This window comes from Dreissena polymorpha, chromosome 3 (genome assembly GCF_020536995.1).
Source record: "Dreissena polymorpha isolate Duluth1 chromosome 3, UMN_Dpol_1.0, whole genome shotgun sequence".
In the NCBI taxonomy this organism is placed as follows: Eukaryota; Metazoa; Mollusca; class Bivalvia; order Myida; family Dreissenidae; genus Dreissena; species Dreissena polymorpha.
Window position 1 is genome coordinate 95,182,727 of NC_068357.1, and position 25,069 is coordinate 95,207,795.

Sequence of the window (25,069 nt, forward strand, 5' to 3'; positions counted from 1 at the left end):
TTCACGGGTCTTCATGGGTCCTACATTCTCTTTCAATTTAAGTATTATACCTTAATCCATATTCGATGGAGCTTAATCCGTTGTTGTATGGTTCACCAAAATGCAACTCTAAGCTAAATCTTCATGTAAGCTAACATACGCACAAACTTTCAGTGCAATACACCCATTCAAAGTCAGATTATTGCCTTGAAACCACCCCAAGATATGATAATATTGCCAAAGAAAACTAACATGGTTAGAATTAGAATATCACTTGTTATATTTATGCCCGCGATATCGAGATTTGAGAACCAAGTACAAACTTAATCTATCTTTTACCGCTGTCAACAATTTCACTCCTAGGAGGTCCAGTATTAATACTATACAATGAGAAAATAATTATAAATTTATTTACTATGCTTTTTTAAAACGAAAAGATAACCTTGCTAGTAGATACTTTATTGATCTTTTTATAACAGAATCGATGATAACCAAATATGCTTTTATTTTTCATTTAATAATTTAATTATGTGAACTGCTTTTGTCAGTATTTCGTTTGTGTTGTCAACCTTATGCATATTAATTAATATTTGTCTTAAGTCGTGTATTTGATGCTTCTTACACAAAACTGAAACTGCTCAAGTGTGTTTATATATTGAGCTGATGAGGAATCCCATTATCAGTTTAATCCTTGAATCATTATGACATGTTTGTTACTGTCGATTTGGCTCCTTTTGTATTGTACAAAATGACTGAGACAAACTATAATAAATTCCCCCGATGAAAACTTTGATAAAATAACACACATACACACACACACGTACACACACACACAAACTTTTCTGAATGAACGTATCGGAGAGAATTCGGTATCCAACTTTCCACGAGACGGTAGAGCTGGTACGGGATTTATCTTCCTTTGTTTGTCTCAATATACGCTTTTAATTCACTCTCGTGTAGAAGATCATTTCCAGGCAGTTTTATCGTTCCATGCTCTCACGAACAATCTCTGCCATCACAAAAAAAAATTCCGGATCTGTAAAATATTATGAAAAGTAGTATCATTGTCTTTTATATTTAAAAAGGGTATACATTTAGGTTCATATAAAAAATGCCTTAATTAAAAAAAATAGCAACGGGAACATATAATTGTACCACGTGGCTCGGCTGTCATCACGTGGTTGGTTATAACGGAAGGGATTTGTTCCAGCTATGCTGTTTTCAGTCAAATCTCTACGCAGAGGTTGGTTCCACAACTTCACGACGGAGTAGAATTATTAATCGTTAATATTCTGGGGGGGAGGGGGAGTAGTTTGTTAAATATAACGAACGTATTGATAGAATGGTCGATGCATGCATGACAAAACGACGGCCGCTTTACCACATATATACAATAGAACTTTTATTCTCTATTTATAGAAGAAAGTAATTATCGAATCAAAAGAAGTTGCTGACAAACTGAAGTTTCCGTTCACTCACATTTACAGTAGTGTTGAAGCAAAACAGATTGAAAGGTTCCAGATATTTAAAAGTTGGGATGTTGAATATATGTTGATCTCATCATTTTAAAGCAATTTATTAAAGTTGTGTGTTTCCCCAGTCACAAAGTTAGAATTACATTCTATGCTGTTTATGAGATCTTTGCTAGCCTGGACTGCATACTGTGAGTATTCGTAGTGTGTCCGAGTCCCATCTTATACCTTATTTACCAGACTCTAGAATGTTGGGGTGAATTGCTGCGATTTACAGCTACTGATTTTTTAATTATAAATGCAATTAATTTTTGTGTTGTCGCACGGTGCCGTGGGAAGCCGGACTACCGATTTATGCGCACCTGTCGTCTGTCAAATAAGTTGACTACCAACAAAACTCACTTTGCAACTAATGCAAATAATTGTTGATTTAAACCATTTTGATAGTGCTATGAACTTAATAAGCATCGGTGTTGACACAGTTTGATAACAAAATCATTAAATTCTTAATGTTTATTGATACATGTGTATTTCCAATCAAGGCTTCTTTATCGCATCATATTTTATGTACCGATTAGCCAACAATCTGAAATATAAAACGATTAGTATTAGAGCGATGCTGAAACAAAACTAGTTTTCACAAAAGGTTTTGAAACAAAAACATAGGTGCTTAATAGCACGCGATATGATCATGCCTTGGAGCCTCTTCAGCAGTTTTACCACATGAGTAACATACTACACTACTGTTTGTTTTCTGAACTAACAAGTGCACCATTTCACATATTGGGACGGTATATATAGCGTCTGTGGATAATCTAACGTTACGTTGTACCTCAGTTAACATTCTTATCTATATTGAAATGTGTGTGCAAAATCCAATTATGTAAGGGGGGATGTCCAACAGCAATCCTCTTAGCGGAGCAATGTTTACTAATATAAACTTTTTTAAAAGATAATTAAACGATACAGATAGAAACGAGAATAATTTTCTCTATTTTTCCATTTGAATTTTGTTGAAAATACATGGTCTGTTTATAACATATAATTACTTTAGCGGATCATTATTTTACAAAAAGGCAACACATGTTCAACTTTATTAAGTGCAAAGGAAAATTAAGTTTTAATACCGTATCAGTCAAACTTCTTAATTCCCTTCACACAAGAAAAAGCGAACATTTTAATAAGGGAAAACGAACAAATGCAAAATCTTAGGCATATGCTACCATTCCATTCATAATGCATACCGATGGCTGGAACTGCTGGATATGACACCACTCACACAACGGACACACATCGCAGATGGTAGCCTTCTTCAATATTTCAGATTCGTAGACTGCTATGGCCTGGTGGGCTGGACACAATCACACACCGGTATTGATTAACACATTATTGTTATGCATTTATAATGGCCAAGTAGTGTAATATGAAAAGAAAGAATATGGGTTTTACTCGTGTTAACGAAAATGAAATCAAACAAAGTATTACGATTATGTAGGCGTGTGCATACTTGGTTCGTAATAGTCGTATGCGACCACGTGACATGCCTGACTTTTGGCTGTAGGCTGAAAACGGTCCATCGTCACAGACACACAGAAGTATTCCCTGGAATCTAACTGAACATACATCATAGAACAATTATATCATATTACCAAGTTTTGCAATTCATAACATACTTTAATAAACGAGAACCTAAATTTACAATTATGACAACATTTGGTATGACGTGTAAAATATTGTTCACTTGGTTTTAATATACAGCGTTTTATTTTACTAAAACATGTACATAACTAGAAAAAGTCATGCGATCGAAAAGTCAACCATATGCTTCAAATGGAAAGGCTCACCTTATTCATTAAACGTATAAACGGACATTATGTATGCATACATTTTAATTATCAATTCGAATTATATATGAACATCTTAGAACAAATAAAAACACATTCAAAAAATTAAAATAACTATTATTATATATAAATACCTTACACATATCATTGAAAGGCACTCATAATACAAGCATCTTAATAACGATACATGCATATAACGAATCATAACGAATGTATTTGGACGAACCGAATCAAAATACAAGGCAAGGTTTCGCCCGTTTCTCTCATAGCGCCTGATGGTTGCCTGGACATTCAGAACTTCAGTATCGTGCATAAAGCCTATAATGAAAAGATTTATATAAGATATTAAAAACAAGCCTTATTTTCAATAAAAAATAAGGAGAATATATTTCGGTTAATCTTGAACAAATTATTTACGTATTTTATGAAAATTTTAATTTTTAAATTGGTATGTTATTTTCGAGTATAACGATAAGTAAAAGTATGTTGGCCTTCTGATCTCATGAATAAGTTAAGTCCAAAAGTAGGTCAATTTCAAGTTAAAGATAGGAAAGGTGTGGGCGTATTTTAAGAGTATGTTTATTTATCAATACGATTATCAAAGATTTGTGCGAATTATAATGGATGTTATAGGAAACGTGTCACATTGGTCAACCTCATATTGACGTATGACTACATTCCTCCCACATCAGCAGGTACCCGTGGCTTCAAGGAACAGCATAGACCAATACAAGAATATTGATGTATTGTCAAACCTCATTTTGATATCACATCATATATTGTTTCACGCATTACATGAGTTACATAATTTATACTACTATTATTGCTACTAGTACTTTTAATGCTTCTGCGACAATAGTTTTTACAGTTTTATGTGCCGCAAACGTGGAAATGAACTTGACATAATTTGTTTTGAGACATTCCTTAACGAAACACTGCCGTAGCAACGTAACTGCTTGAAATTCACCCTACAAAGTGCTGTGCAAATTCACAATTTACGAGCACTGTCGGTCTTCACTGAAATTATTAACAGTTAGCCGGAAACTGTTTGTAACACTGACTATCCCCAGGCATTATTGTTTACAAAATCGTTTTCACAGCCCCTCAAAAGGCAAATGTTCTTAATTATATATGTGACCACAATTACCACAAGTATGGTCTGACAAAATACTGAAATAACGTACATACAACTCTTTCAACGTTCCGATATTCATTAACATAGCTTAAGTTACTGTTACTTTGTCGCATGATTTAGATTTAAGTTTCCAGTTAAGTTCTGTAACCAAAGCAAGCATACATTGTACGGTGATAGCAGTCAAATAACGTGCATATTCCCCATATAACCATGTTTTTACATATCGAGAGTCGTTACCTAAGTGAAGTACCTTGTAAATTAGCGCAGGATCGGACGCACACACGAACGTACAAACGGAATGATGTTTAGCATTTAGAGGTTATATATTTTTATATTTATCATTATCGTTACAGGTTATCATTCACTGGTTTTCTGCATATATTCACGCCAAAGACAACCAGACAGATTGACGGATGAGCAAAAAGACGGGCTGACAAAAACAGACATACAGATAGATAGAAAAAAGACACATGTGCATATCGAATGAAAGACAGACATCCATGGTTATTTTAGTATATGAAAATTTTCTCTTTACGAGATGTTTAATAAGGGAAGCGGACAACGATAACGAGCGAGGCATGGTATTGTAATGCGCATGGGGGGGGGGGGGGTAGAGGGTTAGGGTAAGGGTTAGGGTAAGGGTGAAGTAAGGGCTCGGGTTAGGGTTAGCCTTAACCTTAACCTTAACCCTTACCCGACCCCTAACCCTAACCTAACCATAACCCATGGTTATCCCTATACCATGCCTCGCTCGTTGTCGTTGTCCCCTTCCCGTTTAATAATGTCCAAATAGTTCATATTAAAGGAGCCGTCAACCGCGATTGACAAAAACAAGTTCTAAAATACCGTATTTTTTAATATGATATAATGTATTATACCAGTCGTGATATTTTAATCAATATAAACTAATAATTGTAAAAAATACGGTATTTTAGAACTTTTTCTTTTTCGTCAATCGCGGTTGACGGTCCCTTTAATATACACGTGATGCTATAGAAATAAATACGGGGCATACACTGTTTGATTATTAATGTAGGACGATACAAATCGCACATGTACCAAGTAATATCATATTGAACAATATCTACACATTTGCACTTTACACGTGGACTATTGTAGAAAAAAAGGCGGCATATCTGCATATATCTAAAATTAATAACACTTCAACATTTCACACATGTTATCAATATATCTGATGATTGGTATTAAAAATGTATCAGCAAACTCACCTTAACCAAACAATTCAGTGCATGAATATTGTATGTAACCAGTATATTCATTTGAAAGTGTCATGCAAGTAAACCTATTTACTATATTGTTTACCCTCTTATATTGTTACTAGTAAAATGCGTATATAAATATTTGTTTATTGCAAAGTACAACGAGCTAGTTTTTTTTCGAAAACAGTCCGAGACTTACCTGTCGGCATTTCGATTTCCACAAGCAACATATTGCTAGTCGTGTTTCCAGTCCATCTTAAAAAGAATTATATATACAAGTCAACAAGCTAACAATTTCCGTCGTCAAAGACCTGGAGAGAAAATGTGGTATAAACGGGACAGATATGCATATATGCGCTTGAATCTGGAACACTACAGAATCCTGCATAAGTATTTGAGTATTATCGCAACCGCTTATGATCAGGGGTCGCAGGGGAGCATCACACACGTTTTCGAAATGTACTTATATCTATAATTTGCGAATGTTGATTATTTGTTCCATGCATGAAGTTATATTGGAGCCTGTGGCCAAAATATACAAAGGTGCACAATCGTTTTCAATTCAACCAGTACACATAGTGTCCTGTAGATTTAAATAATCGCCGGATTGCTTCTTTAATTTCAGCTTAAGACGTATAACATTTGTCCTATATATGTCATTTTGCAAAGAAAATAGCGTTAACATTTTGTTGTACGTTCCTACGTTAAGTAACTTTTACTTATACGGATCAATAGAATTTGCGCTAATTAAAATGTATTCTCGATACTCGACTTATATTAAAATAAACACTTGATTAGTTACCTATTCTAAATTTATCAATTCGTCAAGATAAATGTTGGAAACAATCCTTAAGATTATCATTTTTCTTAACGGACCATCTTGATTGAGAAACGGCGCTTATTGTCATTAAACAATATATGATCTTGAAATAATCACACAATTGACTAACCATGCAGATTGAATCAGGATTTTGGTAGAAACGATTCAGTAAAAGCACCGTTGAAATTTAATTTAAATGGCATTGATATAATGAGTTTTTATTGACAGATGTGTGTAAGTGATTAATTCGGTGCTTCGGTGACTCCATCTTTAAACATGTTCATTTTGTATGTCGTATCGAATATATCCTCTTGTATTGTATATATCAGTGGTCTAAATAGAAGCTGATAATATAAGAATGTATCTGCTTTAAAAGTTTCAGAAATGTTTATTCACACTTAAGATGATCGTGTTAATCGTATAAATATCTAACAACATTCAATATTAGTCACCGATTTAAAAAAAAACGCTTCAAGACTTACATGATAAGGGCTGAAAGGATCAGGACAATACGTTCACCCTTAAGATAACGATTTAAATCGTGGAGAAAATCCTGATAGCATTAGGTTTGCAGTGGAAGCCATAATGGAAACATTTTAATGGCATTTGAGCTGTTGCAAAAATTGTTTGGCACGGTTGCAGTTCTCTTTTAATTGCAGTCATATTTTAAATAGCATAACTAGTATTACTCGCGTTTATGATAAAGGGCAGTGGCATAAATACCTAACACATGGGTTGATTGTTATGCTGTTTATGGACTCCTTCACTATTGGGACGGACACAGTGATAAAGTTGTCACTGATCGCGCCTTGCACATAGTGAGTCATTGAGACCTACAAAGAAAGAAAACATTGTCAACGCAAAAAGAAAAGCCTTAAATGGGCTAATATTAGATAAGCATGCATGTCTGCATCTTACATTGTGCATATACAAGTTCAAATTTAAAAAGTATTACTTAAAAATGGTGTATCAACGTTTTATTCTATTGGACGTCCAATTATCTTAAGTTTTGTTCAGTTCCTGCTTTACATAATAGTTATGATGAATTTCAAAATGTTTTTATTCAATCATACAATTCATATAATTAAAAAAAATCTACGATATTCAGGAAAACAATTTGATACAACAATATTATTTCCGTAGCACCACATTATTTCAATAAAATGCTTCAATGTTATTTTTGCTTAGATTGTGCATAAACGTAAAACCCCATATTTTTCACAATGCCGAATTGTCAACTAGAAATCTATAGATTTAATTACTTACGACGAACAAGCTTTCGATTTTAGCAAAAGAACTTAACAATGTGTCGTTTACTTATATGTATTTCAGCAGATTCGCAATTATAATAAGTAAAAAAAAATATTTAAATAAGAGGTCTTAAAAACATATCCTGATCTTAACATTTAAGTATTAAATTGATCGTTGGGCTAAGAACAAATAAATAGTTCAGGAGAGATGAAATATAGCCGATTGGAATATCTAACTCCAAAGGATACATTGGCCTTTCATATATTGATACCGTTATCAAACGGAATTAATTGTCTCTACTAGGAGAAACATTAGAATTGATTAAACTCAAAACCGCATGTTAAATGATGAAGCTACAGACAATACCTACATGTATTATGTCAAAACTTAATTCTTGAGACCTTAACTGACCATGTGTTTAATCGCGACAATCCTTTTCTACTCTTAAAACGTTCTTTCAGCGTTTGAATATATTCAGGCTACACATGTTGCCGACGTCAAAAAGAATTTGTCCTTAATTAAGAATTGAGCTTTTAACTCAAGTAATTTAAAGAAAAGGGAAACACAATTATTAGTTTTGTACCATATCAATTGTAGAATTGCGATTTTGGTAATAACAAACTATCCGTGTAAAATATAATTAAAGCCTTGTTATCGTCATTTTTAACATAGTTAGCCCTTAAGAGGACACACTCTGACAAACTCTTGATAAAACTTAGAATATTACGATTGACAATATCTAGACCATGATCGAACCTGGGTCAAGTGGGGTGAAAGTAAGGCTACTAAATCAAATCTAAGAAAAACTGTTACTACTCTTAAATCAACATTTATTACACAATTTCAATTACTTAAACTTTGTTAAAGCTAAATCTTAAAAAAATAAAGACAAAGTTCAAATCTGGTTTAACTGATTTATAAAAAAACAAGGTAACTAGATCAAATAAAACTTGTTTCCACTCTAGAAACTACATATTCGACTCAATCTTAATGAAACTTGTTCAGAATGTTAAGCTCGTTAATATCAAATCATCGTTAAAATATGGGTCAGTCGAGATAAAAAACACTATTCAAATCTTATAAAAACCATAGAAGTAGTGTAATTTCTAATGTCGAGCAGCTTATCAACTCTCTTTGTGTAACCTAATTCAAATTCAAAACTTTGTTAAATAGAAAAACGGATTTTTCAAAAGCAAAACCACACCATTTGATTCGCTTGAAATGTGTGAACACACAACTTGAATCGGTAATGCAACAATACCTTACACGTACAGTGATTCGGATAAATCTTATTACAAAATACGTAAAATGAAACGGTTAATATATCGTGCAATTTCATCGGATCTGTGTTGAGAAAATAATTAATAAAAATTACGTAAGAAACGTTGTTGATTGTATGCGCGTTACAATATGTAATGGACGCATTTTGTACTTCATGCGTTCATCATCGATTCAGTGGGTATAGCAAAATATCGAACGATGCACACACATGATCCCTGCTTTTGTCTAAGATCCGGCGCATTGTTCTTCAAATATCAAGCACATTTATCGGAGAAAACATTCCGAAATCTTAATTTAGATAAAATGAAGTTTGTGTAATTTTACTCACGTCGATTACTGCTATACCGTATCCGGTTGCAGAAATGTTGAGATAACTCAACGTATTATATACCTGGAATACAATGAAACAGTAAATACACGTATCTGTTAATATGAAGTTGTTTACTGACCATGAATAAAAGAAACATATGTTAAAGGTATTTAAAATACATAGACAGCTTGTTAATAGAACCAAACCTCCACACTGTGGATCATGTCAAAGTTGAATTTAGTCACGGCGTACTGATGACTAAAACCAGGTCCGTCTGCCCGGATTTTGACGCCATAGTTTGCTGTTTTATATTTATCAAGTCCAAATAACTCAGAAAACTTCGACAATGCTTGAAGAGCAACCACAGTATCCTGGAAATATAAAATTAAGGTTGCTAATAAAACAATTAAAAATTATTATAATGGGCCAATATCAGTGTAGGTTGCATATAAGATGAAAAAAAATTGCTTTACTCATTTTGACATCATCAGCTATATAAAACAGATAACAAATCACTGAAGGTTATAAATTGTGACCTACCTGTGTCGACTGATAACCGCCAGTTGGATTCCTTTGCGAGACCAGCCATTTGACTATAGAGAACGCCTCAGTCACCATGTTCATCTCTATGTAGGCAAGTAACGCATACCCGGTCGCCTCAATGTCCCTGGCTAGGGCACGCGTTAAGAGTGGACCAGATCTCCCGACTGTACCTCTACTTGACCAGAATGTCTGTTCACCTGCGCGATAAAAACAAAACGTATGTGTTTTGATAATAGCTATACTAAGAAAAATAGCATTGATATGAAAACTGCATTAATTGCTTAGATAGGAGAGGTTACACAAATACAATACAGTGTAAGTTATCGTTCTCAAAAAGAGATTTATCTCGCAAGTTGTTACTTATTTTGTTGACATATATTTGCTATGCATTTTTCTCAGCAAACCTCGTCATTTTTACATAAAATTGTGGTTGCTATGATTTATCTAGATCTTGCAAATGCTGAACAAGTTCTTAACCACGGTTGAAAGAACTGGGAATGTGATAAGAAAGCCGTATTGAGATTTAGCACGTTCTTTCAGTTTTTTTCGTCTGACAAAGTTTCGGATTCGTGTAACAATAGCAGCCACATATTTCGTCAGATGAAAAGAAAACAACAGAAATAACGTGCATTTTCCCAAACAATGTGCATATTCGCAATAAGGCCTACTATTCAAAACATATCATCATAAACAAATGATAAGTTCTTTTTTGTGTTTTCGGCGGGTCAGAATTTTTGGAAAGACAGACGCATCGACCGGAGTTCCGCCGGTTAAACCTATACGGAGTTAATGAAAACATTTACTGCCTATTTGTAGTTTGTAAAAAAAGATTATCTCTTTGTAGAGTAGCTATTTTATAAATGCTTTGTAAACGATTTTCCAATGTTTAAAATAGTATACCTAGTAATCCGTCGATAAAAATAAACTCACCATCAATCACAGCTGCTGCTTTTAGTTTATTCATACATGTATAATTCAGTGAGCTCTCTGCTAAAGCCAGTGTGTAGCACATTATTGCCATTGTATAAGCGTCTTGAACATCGATTAACTTATATTCCAAGTTCTGAACACCGAGAGTGATTGCCGTGCTCAGTTTTGAATCCTTTAATACAATTTAACATAAATATGTCAAACCAACTGCACGAAAGTCTATTGCATTTCAATAAAAACAAACTCACATGCTTTGTTACTTAAAATAGGTTAAAAGTCACATAATGGTAAAATACCGCGATATAATCATTTTTATCATTTTGCAAACGAATTCGAGTTAGATGTTTACCTCTACGCTATCTAATGAAATAGATATTTGAAGTTGCTGTGAAAGTATTTATTAAATAACTTACTTAAACAATACAAGTTTACAGTTTAAAGGAAAATACATCAATACAAATGACTACCGTTAAGTAAACATGCTGTTCTTTATCGAGTCTTTCGTTGGAAGCAAGTATTTCATTTCAAACGAAACTGATTTAATATTATATCCTCACATAGCAGAATGTGTTTTATGTGATCAATACCATTTATTATTCCTTAAAAGGGTTGCTTGTTCATTATCGCTGAAAGGCAAAACTGAAGTCAAAGTATAAGAAGTTATAAAAAAAATAAAACTTCGTACCTCTACAAGATGGAAATCTTTATTCTCAAGAAGCGATATCAAGATGAACGAATTCAGATCATTCCCGTGTCCAGAACCTGACTATTAATACAAAAGAATGATAGTTATATGTCTATAAATAACATCAGCAATAAGAGTAACAGTAGAAGAGAAGTAGAGAAATCATCAAACAAAAACTGTTAAAATATTAGTTATATATAAGTAAACATTTAGATGAATGTTCACATTATGAACATAAATTTAAAATATTTCCATTTTATAAGCTATTTTCGAACAATATTTCGGCTAGGTTAGCAAAAGAACAACATTTTATACATGTATTTAAACCCCAATTAAATTTAATTTAATGTTTATTGACGTTATGACGTCATAATTGATATGACGTTATCTCCGTGACATTTTGACGTTGTAAAATATATATATATATATATATATAATGGTGGTCTGTGACCTAAAGAGGCATTGTTTATTTTCATTTTACTTTTTTCGATTTTAATATATTTAAGACCTCTTTTTATAAGATATCTCACAAGAAGATTTATAAAGAACATTGTGTAGATGTTACAGAAGCTGCTTTGTACTTCCAACGTAATAGTGAAATACTGCAGTAATAATTATTGTAAAACATGAATAGTATCCGGATAGTGGTATTTATCGGACAAACGTTTCATGTCGTTCAGTCAAATGTATTTATGGCTTTTGAGTTCCATAGCTGAAGATAAAACGCAATAATGAACACTGTGAAGAAAGCTGTTATGTTCATATTATATTCATGTCGTTTAATTGTCGAATACGATTTTCATGATTTTCAAGTGCACACCAATTGCTTATATTTTGGACGTGTCAACATACTACCTGTCAACTATGGACAACATCTGTATCTTAACACATTCATCAACTGTTCCGTGTCCAATAGAAAAAAAACATCGTATACAATAGAACGTAGAAACAGTATGTATCCTGTATACTTATTGTTGTGTGGGGATGTCCATCCATGCCCGGCCCCCCTGAGTTGATTCTACCACAAGTGGCTATAAAGTGTTTAATAAACGCGGTCTTCATTTTCTTCATATAAATACAACAAGTCTGCTACCAAAATTACATGTACATGAACTCGATTTTGTAGCTCGACGATATAGAGCTGCATGTATTTGTGGCTCTGAAACCTGGCTAGATGACTTCGTTCCAGATTCGGAAGTAAATATCAACAATTACTCTATTCAGCGAAGGGATCGCAACAGACATGGTGGTGTTTGTGTAAACGTCAGAAAGGACTTATCCTATAACATTCGTTCCGATTTGAATTGTGATGATCTTGAAGCTATATGGATTGATATTGTATTACCGAAATCTAAACCTATTTTATGTGGTGCTATTTATAGACCTCCTTTACAATAGCACTTTTATAAAAAAAATTAACTCTTTGTGCTCTTCATGCAATGATATTTTAGAACATGATTCTATTTTACTAGGGGATTTAAAGTCTTTTAGCCATTGACTGGACTATTTTTATCTGTGATAGACAACATAGCTCATGTAAAACAGACTAGAATTAAGCAGAGAACAGAACCTTGGATAGACTCAGACATTCTCATTGTTATTAATGAAAGAGACAAGGCATTTTACAATTATAATAAGGATGTTAGTTTAGATAATTATAACATATTTAAGACTCTTAGAAATTAAGTTCAACAAAGTGTTCACAATGCTAAGAAATATTATTTTTACAGTGTACTTGATCAAAATAAAAATGATTCAATATCTAAATGGAAAACTGTTAAAAATCTTGGTTTGCCTTCCAAGAAAGGTTCAGCAACATCTGGCTCCAATATTTGTTTAAACATTGATAATAATATTTGTTTTGAAAAGAAACTTATTGCTGAAACATTTAATAAATTCTATTCATATATTGCATGCAAACTTGTTGCAAAATTGCCTGAAAGTGTACATAAATTTGGTGTAAATTTTGTTAATACTTTTATGCAAATAAGGGTGTTAATGCAAGTAATTATTCTTTTTCCATTGTAACTGAGAGTAAAGTTCTCAGTTACTAAACTTCACTTGGTACAAAGAAAGCTACTAACTTCGCGTTTTGTCAAAGATGGGCCCTCTGTTATTGTAAGGCCCTTAACTCACATCATTAATTTGTCCCTAATACAAGGTCAAGTTTTAGATGATCTTAAGACGGCAAGAGTTGTTCACTTCTCTAAAAAGGATGGCAAATTTCCTGTAGTCTGTAAGTAATTACCGGTCTGTGTCCATTTTAAATGTTATTTCAAAAATCCTTGAAAAGGTAGTTTATAACCAGGTTGAACCTTATTTTAAAGATACAAAATTATTGTATAAATTTCGGTCAGGTTTTAGAAGTGGCTTCTCCACTGATACGTGTTTAATTCACCTAACAGATTGTATCATGTATGAAAATGATTAAGGTAATATTGTTGGCATGGTTCTGTAAGATTTACAGAAGGCGTTTGACTACTCAATTCTTCGTATGAAACTTCAAGCATCCGGTCTTAGTGATGGCGTTTTAAACTGGTTCAAATCATACTTGTCTGATAGAAACCAGCTTGTTGATGTTTCAGGTACCTTTTCTTCTAAGGCCAGTATTACCTGTGGTGTACCCCAAGGCTCAATCCTTGGACCACTTCTTTTTTAATTTACGTGAATGATATGTCAGCTGTGATTAAAAATAAATTGTTATTATAGGCTGACAATTCTGGAATCCTTGTATCTGGTAAAAGTGTACTTGGTGTTGAAAAGGCACTAACAGATGATATGAACTTGGTTAGCCAATGGTTGTCATTGCACTTAGGTAACACTAAGTCAATTGTGTTTTGGTCCAAGCAAAAACTTAGGTCACAATCAAGCATTGATATATCTTGTAATGGTACACTCATTGCTTCTACATCATCCATTAAGTATATTGGAATTACCCTTGACCAACATCTTTCTTTCTGCTCAATGGCTGAATCTATTTTTAAGAAGGCGAATTCTAGGTTAAAATTCCTTTATCGTTAGAAAGAGTTCCTTACTTTGCATACGAAGAAACTTTTTGTAATGTCACTGATTCAATGCCATTATGATTATGTCTGTTCTGTATGGTATAATAGTATAACAAAGACTTTAAGAAATAAGTTACAAACCTGTTAAAATAAGTTAATTAGGTTTGTTCTTGACCTTGATTCTAGAGCACATGTTGACCAATCTCACTTTAAGTCCCTTAACTGGTTACCAGTTCACATGAAAGTTAATCAAATAATGTTATGGCATGCCTTCAAAATTAGAAATGGCCTTTCTCAAGATAACATGAATGGACACTTTGTTTCCCAAGATTCTATGCATAATTACAGCACTAGGCTTAGTAAAAAGGGTGGGTATTGTTTACCAAAGGTCAAATGCCATGGTTTAAAATCTTTTTCGTTCAATAGCATTAAGCTCTGGAACCCTTGACCTGAAATACTCACATAGGTCAACGGGTTAGAAAGCTTTAAGATTGCCATTAAAAGTCATTTAATGAATAATATTTAAATTTTTATATATGTGTATTTTTCACATTTTAATAAGCGCATATTTATTTCGGCTTTGGTTTTTATTTTTAATAATTATTAGTTCTTTTCTTTTACTTCAAAACATAAATCTTAGCTAAAAAATCTATCCCCCTCTTCGTCTCCCTCTCATGTTTAAAATATATAGGATTTATGATTACATTGAACATTATTATTAACTCTCTCCCTCTATATCCCTCATGCTCCCCACCCCCCCCCCCCTCTTTCTCTTTCCCTGTCTCTGGCATGCTATAAGCACAATTTATGCATGACCCTAAAACGATGTTACAACCAAAATATGTAAATACTATTTATTGTGTTGTTGTTTTTTCTAAAAGTGATATGACAATGCATGGCAAGTTTTGACCCCGGGCGCATACTTTGAAGTACCATTGTTCATGACCAGTATCTTCTGTTTTATATCAATTATCAACATTCTTTGATTTTTCTTTTGAGAGAAAATAACATATAAGTCTATATAAATCATCTGAATCCTTGGGCGCGGCCAGATTTGACAGCAGGGTCTTGATTTGAACAAACCTTGTTAAAGATAAGTTTACAATGTTACACATCAAATATTGAACCTCTGAGCGTTTTTGGTTTAAACAGATAATACTTTTTAAGTTTCCACCTTTAAATTATATTTTACTTCTGGTGACTACATATGCAGCAGACTGGATCTGAACAACTGTAAAATGGTACTAAAAGGTAATTCCGCTGATGTTTTGTGAAATCCACATCGATTGAGGAGATCAGAGGACCACTCACCACAATATTTCACACTCCGTGCACCGCTGTCCTAATAAATACCTGGTCGAACCATCGGATGAGCTTTCCTGGTTCATCGAATGACCCATCGTGGTACTGATGGAACAACAACCACACCATCGCCTTCTTGAGAACGTTATCGTCAATCAGGATCAGTGCGCGGGCCTGGCCGAAGCATTTGAGGACAAAGGCCGTTAACCTTCATTAATGAAAAAAACACACATATTTTTGATGACACAAACTATTCCTGGACTAAATGCTGAAATTGCTTGTTCCATTATTTAAAGAACGGAACAGAAATATAATTATTATGTAATCAACACATGGAATTACATTTAAAAAGGGCAAACATTAATGCTCAAATATATCTTACATTTTGTAAAAAACATAATTGTTATGCTGGAAAGTTTAATATATATATATATATATATATATATATATATATATATTTATATATATATATATATATATATATATATATATATATATATATATATATATATATATATATATATATATATATATATATATAATTGAAATGTATATACAAATGGGCTAAACATGCACATACAACTTACCGTGCTGTTATCCTTTCGATATGTAAGATAGAAGCACATGCACAGTCAACAAATGAACACAGTGTAATGTTATAATTTTGCCGATTTGTTAAATGTCATCAATAGACGAATCAGACTTTAGAGGACCCAACCAAAGAATCTGCTTTTAGAAACAATTTTGATCCACTTTTAATCCTTTAAAAATCGCATACTTCATCAACCGTTATTATTTGAATGAAATGGACCACCGGTGTTTGCTCGTATTTATTGGTGTGTGTTTTTTTATCCGAGTTCTAGCGCAGCCCGAAATAAGACAATAGAACAGGTATTGAAGAAAATTGAGCATACCATGAGCTGCCTGAAGAGTCACTTTCACCAAAAGCACTGAAAGAACCATCCCTGTGTTTGTAAGCAAGCTCATTCTGATAGCCTGTATGATGAAAAATAAACACTTTATTTATTGGAGAATTTTAATTAAGGAATATACAGTAGATCTCGATCATCAACCGTTATACAGTAAATTAGCGAAAGCATGTGAACAATAAAATAAGTGTTTGATTACAAATTTATGTGGTTTATGTTTATTTATCATTTGTATACAGATGTTGTGTTTTAATTGGTTTTAAAACACATTATCAAACTATAAATATCTCCAATTCAAACATACTTTTAATATGCAAGTTTAATGACATATTTACCAAATTCAAGATGTCTTTGCGTGTTTTTCTCTATCGTTGATGTCAATTCACCAACGGCTTTCAGATACTTATAAACGTAGACATTCGGCGCAAAATCCACCATGTTCTGTTCACCACAACCATGCGGTTGTTTCAAGAGATTCTGGAGACCGTTTATGCTCGGAATCATGAAATCGCCTGTTAAGAATATAAACGCTGATAGGATTATTTTTATTTTGTTGTTAATTTTTTCTCAACGGGCAAAATAATTATATTTTTACGGTGGGTAAAGGCAGTATTAATATTCTCGGCAAGCTGAAGCGATTTCTTATTTCTTACATGTAACGGGGACACCATTTACATGTTAACAGGATTTTCAATATAGCAGGATGTTCTTACTGCATCCTGTTGGAAGGTTAATAGTCGTGTGCTATAATGATTGTCGTAATAGACTTTGAAGAATCAAATAGAAATATTTAAACTTTATATTTTTGCCGATAATTCTTTTTCATGTGCCTATAATTGTTTATCTGTAAATATATGCTATTGTGTTATTACACTTGAATCATTTCTTCCTTGTTATATTTTCTTTAAGCATCAGTATGTATCATTTATCCGTGTATTTTTAAGTACCTGTTCGATTATGATGAAATATTAGCCCGGATACAAATTGACGATCGAAATTGATGCACACGTTTTATCTTAACGTACGAAGCCTCTGTGCAGTAATCCATTGAAACTTAACAGGATTCGAACAGAGAAAACGGCGTTCAAATCAATAGTTTGGAAAAGGTAAGTACTGTGGCTAGATGCAAGTCACTGATTAATATATTCTTGATTATATATGTTATTATGTTATTTGGTACTTTGTAATTATATATCATATCTGGTCTATATTATGTTGTTATGAAATTGTTTTTATTCCAAATTATATTTGAAACGAATGGATCGTATGTTTAAACTCTAGAGGGGTTTTGCTCCGCTACCGTTTAGGCCAGTAATACATTTCAACCTTCACATGAATTAATATTATATATCTATTATTGTAAAGTATACATTTGTATGCCCCCGGTAGGGTGGCATATAGCATTTGAACTGTCCGTCCGTCCGCCAGTCCGTCCGAAAACTATAACATTGGCAATAACTTTTGCAATATTGAAGATAGCAACTGTATATTTGGCATGCATGTGTATCTCATGAAGCTGCACATTTTGAGTGGTTAAAGGTCAAGGTCATCCGTCAAAAAATACAATCCAAGGGAAGTAATACACTTTAAAAGGGGGATAATTTCTAAACATGCCAAATGATATATTGCAATGTTATTTCAACGCGGCGCAATAGGGGACATTGAGTTTCTTACAAAAACATCTCTTAGTCTTATCAGAATTTCGTTTGATTTTCTAACGTAGATAATAGTTTGTCTATTACTATAACTTTAATTATGTTCAATGTTCACTGTTCGTTTGGAACTTTGCATCTCTATTATTATGAATCGTTCGTTTTCACCCATACATGTTGCTTTCAACATGAAAACAATAACGACAAATACACGTATCGTTTGTAGTTGAATTACCTTGCACAGTGACACATCTATTCAGCGTATTATAACTGAGCTTCGAATAAGTACAAGACTTACCATACTTTCAATTGTGTACGTGTTTCGATTGTTTATGTTACCTGTGATTTTCACTGTCACAAGTGCATCACTGCCTTGCACGATATTTAAAGGTGTTGCAAGTGAAACAGTCTTTGATGCAGTAGGTAAGGCTGGGTGCAGATGAATCAGATGTTGTTTGTTGCAGTTTTTCTTTAAGCCATTTGGCTACAATATTAATTTCTTTTTCAAAACCAGCATTTGTTTCTCATTTATAAAACGTAAAGAAACTTAAGAGACACAGATACAATCGGTACCAATTAAGTGATATCCAGACGATATAATTTAATTCATCAAAATTTTACTATGAATAAAGATTGTCTGATGTATAGAAAAATTGTTAGAGCATACAATTATATGTATAGTACTTACATATAGTACCATGTAAGATCCAGGCACGTAGCGCATTATCACAATAATCACATTATCACAATTAAAAGCATTTTGATCACGTTATGCGCGTATTCATATATAATTGCTGTGTCCACTAACTGCGTATTTTCAAAACAGAAAACACTTGTCAGTCATGTAAAAATATTCGGAATAAAACGAAAACACACATTTTTTGTTACCTTAACGGTTATTGTCCTTTGCAAAGTATCCATGGCGACTGTTGTTAAAAGGTCACCAGCCCTTGCCATTGCAGTAATTGTGATATCACCAATATTTTGTGGAGTAAGTTTTACAAATATAGAATGGCCTCCTGGCTGGACCTACACATATGCGTATATTTCTTTACACCATAAACGGCTCAACATTCACACACAATGATTATAGTTCTTTTATCTTAACTAGTGCTATCAAATGCATGTTGTCGCTAATAATGTATACAATAAGAAGATTTTAAACAATCAATCTGTTCAATGGGATTTTTGTCGTAAATACATAAAGGAGGACATACTGTTTCGGAACACTTTTGGTGTTGGTTCATTCTAACAGAACTTCTGGAACACTAAATTTGTGTTTAACACCTTCTGAATGCTATCACACCATATATGTACTTAAGATTTAATCAATCGTTGTTTAAAGGCGTCAATTGTTGCGATCATAATCACCATTAAAAAAAATAAACGTATAACGGTATTTCATAAAAACGTAGGTGATCATTAATTGTCAACACAAAATTGCGGAGAAAAAATATATCAGGCATGTATTTAGAATCAACACCAGAAACTAATATCAGGAGGGAGGCTTGTTCTTAAACACAGATTAACTTTTTGTCGTCAAAAGTTAAACCAGTAAGTCATGATTATGGCTTGTTTTTTCACAATCTATTTATATAATTACAATCAAACTCGTTTAAATATTTCGAATCTATAAGCTATTGTTATTTATTATGAACCGTTTCCATCAATTTATCGACTTACTTATTCCTGCAAACAAGTCACTAACTCATCGGGACTACAAACTAGCAATAAGGAACTATTTAAAAATAAACAAGAAAATTGTTTGTGTGAACCACCTCCACCATGAACATCCGAAAAATCATGTTAACATTTCTACTGTGCCGATGAGTCAATAATATGTATATATAACATATTCTACTCACTTCTATTGTTGCTAGTGTTGGCTGCTGAGGGTCATCTGAGTGTTGAATCGACATAAACACCTATGCGGAAACAATATATATGGTCATTATATTTTATGCATTTGATGTTGTTTATGAATTTTAAACAAGGAAAACACACATTAGGCATCAGGAGAGAGAATAGGGACATTTAAAACGTGACGCAATACCTGTTGTCTTGTCGGCAGGTAATGAAATATAGATACTTGTATCACGACCTCTTCGCCCTTTACGATGATATCAGGAAGATCCATTGTGAGAAAAAACTCGTTTTGAACTGTCACCTGAAACATTCAATAAAACTTTGGCGATCAAATATATTGATGTGGCCTTCAATAAAAAAGAAAAAAGCATTTGCGTAATACTGGTTCTTGTTATTTTAACTTAACTTATATTACTATATAGTAGTAGAAGTTGAAGTAGTAGTAGTAGTAGTAGTAGTAGTAGTAGTAGTAGTAGTAGTAGTAGTAGTAGTAGTAGAGTAGTAGTAGTAGTAGTAGTAGTAGTAGTAGTAGTAGTAGTAGTAGTAGTAGAAGTAGTAGTAGTAGTAGTAGTAGTAGTAGTAGTAGTAGTAGTAGTAGTAGTAGTAGTAGTAGTAGTAGAAGTAGTAGTAGTAGTAGTAGTAGTGCAATATTTAACCTTTGGAAGTCCTTCTGCTATTCCTAAGCCTGATATTGCATTTGTCGAAAAAGCAGAAATTGTCCACGAGGTTATGGAATCAGGCAGCTGTTTAATAATCTGTAACTCCCCAGATGGTCTGAAATAAACAACCAACAACTTTCATCGAAAGGTAATACGATCGAACACCTCAAACTCAAAACCGTATTACATTTTAAAGTATACATCAATATGCGGAAAGAAATGTAATTAGTTAATTCTATTAATTTGTTTCCTGACTTTATTTTTTTAACGTGATAGTTCAAATCTGTGAACGTTTTCAAGTTTAAGAAAGTAATTTTATTGAGAATATTGAAATCAAATTTCGTAATAAATGTTGAAACCTTAATACAAAGCCCATAATAATAAGATTATTTTAATATAAATTTACAAATATTAAAATGGAGCGCTCAACATGTGAACGAGAACTCACGAAAGTAACAGAAATACAACGCTTCTTAAATAATTATCGAAAATCTATTTGTAAACTTTTCAACACTGTATTATTTAGTATCAAATATTCCTTAAACTAGACTGTTCTCATTAGTAGCTAAGAATACCTACGACGTCGCATGTGGCGTTTTGAAAAAAAACTTTTAACTAAAACAAATTGGCCGCAAAGGTGTAGGGGATATGGTGTATGCCTCACGATCAACAGGTTGTGGGCTCGATTCCTACTCAGGGAGTATTTTCAAGTTATTTCCTATGACACCTAGTTCTTGACATTCTCAAGACATCATGAAACCTAAAACGGTCAATGCAATCAAATAGGTTTAAACTAAACACAAAACAAATTTTCCCATGGGTAATCGTTCGTTTTGACCAATTTGGAACGGTTTTAAAACTCTTTATAGAGGACCACTTTACGTTGGTATTTAGCTGAAACCACACTGTCATTTAAGACATTATTTATTATTTTATAATATTTATTTTTATCTACAAGTATGAATAAATCATTTGATAACCGGTTCTGGCCTGTCCCCTGTTTTGAACTTAGGGGCAAGATGGAAATGTTTGTTATAACCTCAATTCGATGAAACATATACAATATTTAACATCTGAACCTTGTGCCTTCAATGAAAAAGATAATTGTAGTATTTTGAAAAAAATAAGTATATATAATCCCAAGACGTGTCCAGTTTCAATCCAATGTTTAGATTTAAGAATACTCAGCAGAGAATTACTATGAACTATTCCATTTCACAGAACAACATGCATACCAGGATTTTCAAAACGCTGCATGTATTTCGCTTAAAGTATATATCCATAACCATGCTATTATTGAATGTATAAGTTGGTGAAAGGGCATCACTATGGTTATGTTTATCGCATACAAACATGTAAATATTAATCGGCCGTATGCTTGAAAGATTTATTATTGTACATTGAAACCAGAAGAAGAACGTCTTTGGACAATACCTATGTTACAAATATTTTCAAATGTTAAAAAAGGGGCATAATATTTTTTTTGTTACATATTTTGATTCAAACCGCACATATACTAATACATATCATAAAGGACAAATTTTGTGAGCTTGAATGTTGTAGCGAAGAAAGCGTAAACGACCTTTTTGGACAAGTTTGAGCCTGTGGCAGGACAAAATGGCAGGTGGTGATCTATGGTGATTCCTGTATACGCCCCACTTGTATATGTTAATGTGAATGTGCAAAATTTCGGTTTTAGTTTTTCTTTAGTAAACTATATTTTTACGTCTTTTGACAGCATAATTTAAATAACAAAGTCAATGTTTTTAAACGTCAAATGACGCTGTCATAAATGACGTTATATAAAATGGCGCCAAAAATGTAAAAAATTAGCCCAAAATGAAATGACTTTAAATACTTACATAGTACATGTCTCAATCTTATATCAAATGTGTGTTTTATATACCAAATAAATTGATATTTTACAATAAAACAATACGTCATCATATATAATTATAATTTAAGTTAACTTTCGACTTAAAAAAAATATATATATATGAGTTATCTTGTAGGTTACCCAACACTATGTTCTTCCCAAATCCAAGTTTCTGGAAATTTGTTCTGCACAAGTTGTCCAATATGTCTGACTATGGATTCAAAAAGAGGAATATACAATAAAGGATACATTATAACGAAAAAGATGTGTAAAATAATTCATGATTATATAATGGACATGACAAATATAATTTTTAACTAACATAAAGACTTATTTTGTTACAATGCTCTTGTGCGCAAGTATCTTCTTAAACCAAATACACTTTATATATATTTTAAATTCTAAAAATAGTGTGCTTCCATGATCAGTTTTGCTAAGTGATTATACAATCCACCAATGGCACACCATAATTGTTGAGTGAATGTTAAATTCATGTTATTATTTTTACGCAAGACAATCATGGCTTTTGCTTGAAGCGTTTTAGAGAATGGGAATCGACACTATATTTTTATGCTGCCCCCCAAAAACATTGTCCGTCCGTCCGTGTGTCCGTCCGTGCACAATTTTTGTCCGGGCTATTTCTCAGCATCTTATGACCGGAATTCAATGAAACTTTATCGGAAGCTTCACTACCAAGAGTAGATGTGCATATTATCAGCGGGTTCTGGTCGGATGATTTTTCACAGAGTTATGGCCCTTTGAAATTTTATATAAAAAATACTTGTCCCCCAAACTATTGTGCCCTCAAGACGTTTCCTTTTATCTGAATATATTGTGCAATAGTGTGACAAAAAACGTTTGGGGAGCATCACCCGTCTCCGACGGTTTCTTATTCTTTATGTCAAGGCAAATGATGCATATATTTTGATTAAAATATTAGGGAATAATAATACTAGTATATTAAACAGATTATAGGAATACAGGAATAGTATAAAATCGTACCATTTATCACTCCGGGAGTAGCTAGAATAAAATAAAAAGAATGATCAGTGTTTTCAAAACACAATACATTTAAAAATGATTAAACACGAAAGGCGATCAGTTATATTTATATTCGGAAAATAACTCTGCGTTTTTTATCGTTGCATATTGTAGAGATGATGGATTCAAATTACAATAAAAATAAAGTCATTAAATATCAATAAGGGTTTACTACTTTATACTACTTTTACACCACTTTATGGCTATTTAATACCAAAAAAGGATATACACACAATGAATACTTCACTACAAATAAGCGTGTGTTTTATTATATATATATATATATATATTATATTTCTCTGCGAAAACCCGTATGAAAAACTAAGATAGCAATTAAAAAATCATGTTTTAGAATTAAAATTAATTAAAAAAAATGTTTCCAAAGCATTGAACCACAAGAAAAACAAAGCATGGAAGCTGAATACATTTGACATTTCAGTCTTGATATTTTCATTATCTAATAAAGCACATACATGCATAAACTAGATACCGAAAAATATTATACAAAGTTGTAATTTGGCGGATGAAGCTTATAAGCACGTGTTTATTGCAATAACTTGCAAGAAGTAAAATAAAAGATGTTATTAAACTCATTACTTCACTGAGCTATGCGCTAAAGTTGACGGATTGCAATTCAAAAAGTAATTGACACAACGTGACGTTTATGATTGACCAAAGGTTGTGTTATGGAAATAAATAAGTACTTACTGAATGGAGCTGTAATAAAACAAAACTGTAAATACGAAATTTGGTATTTTAAATGACAGCGTTAAAGTTTGAACCATACAACTAAAATATATTTTTAATTAAATATATCTTCTATACTAACTAAAATATATATTACAATATAAGTATTTTTGTATGTCTCTCAGAAAAACTAACGAAACTTTTGACAACGTCGAAATTCAAGTAATGAAGTATATAAACAATGATTAAAACTAAGATACCAACAAGATGAATCGATAAAAAAACGCATTTGTAATATTAACCAAAAACAAAACCGAAAGTCAGTATAAGCAAGAAAGTAAACCGTCATTGTTGAAACGGTTTCAATACATTAGCTCACCGTTAGAAGTCGCCATAACACAGCATATTTTAAATACAGTTTTTCTGAGCTAATGACACACTATTTTATTTTCTTCATCTTAAACCAAAACATACATATGAATAATACAAATCCACATAAATGTATGTATGCATTTAAAGAAAAGGGACGTCCCAATGCTTGCGGAACGGTATACTATAATAAATACTTCCCTAATATTATAA

The 25,069-nt window shown here is 32.6% G+C and overlaps 1 protein-coding gene across 1 annotated transcript; it reads right to left on the minus strand.

The window, feature by feature from the left end:
• Positions 1–1,949: 1,949 nt before the first annotated feature.
• LOC127875377 (CD109 antigen-like) lies at positions 1,950–24,530 on the minus strand. Its single transcript, XM_052420419.1, has 22 exons — positions 24,509–24,530; positions 23,762–23,782; positions 22,901–22,970; positions 20,881–20,998; positions 20,412–20,525; positions 20,224–20,283; positions 19,247–19,387; positions 18,698–18,842; positions 17,042–17,218; positions 16,692–16,773; positions 15,829–15,985; positions 11,471–11,551; positions 10,786–10,957; positions 9,853–10,052; positions 9,519–9,683; positions 9,331–9,393; positions 7,194–7,303; positions 5,850–5,905; positions 3,522–3,613; positions 2,959–3,064; positions 2,696–2,802; positions 1,950–2,037 (listed from the first exon to the last, which is right to left on the minus strand). Exons 5-22 carry the CDS (start codon positions 20,493–20,495, stop codon positions 2,026–2,028), a joined length of 2,010 nt encoding a protein of 669 aa, XP_052276379.1. The 5' UTR covers positions 20,496–20,525; positions 20,881–20,998; positions 22,901–22,970; positions 23,762–23,782; positions 24,509–24,530; the 3' UTR covers positions 1,950–2,025.
• Positions 24,531–25,069: the final 539 nt, after the last annotated feature.

Coding starts and splice junctions, on each gene's coding strand:
- LOC127875377 (XM_052420419.1), bottom strand. CDS start 20,495: ATGGATCTTCCTGATATCATCGTAAAGGGCGAAGAGGTCGTGATACAA. Junction 19,388..20,223: donor CAACACTAGCAACAATAGAA/GTGAGTAGAATA, acceptor GCATATGTGTAG/GTCCAGCCAGGAGGCCATTC. Junction 18,843..19,246: donor AAAGGACAATAACCGTTAAG/GTAACAAAAAAT, acceptor TTAATATTGTAG/CCAAATGGCTTAAAGAAAAA.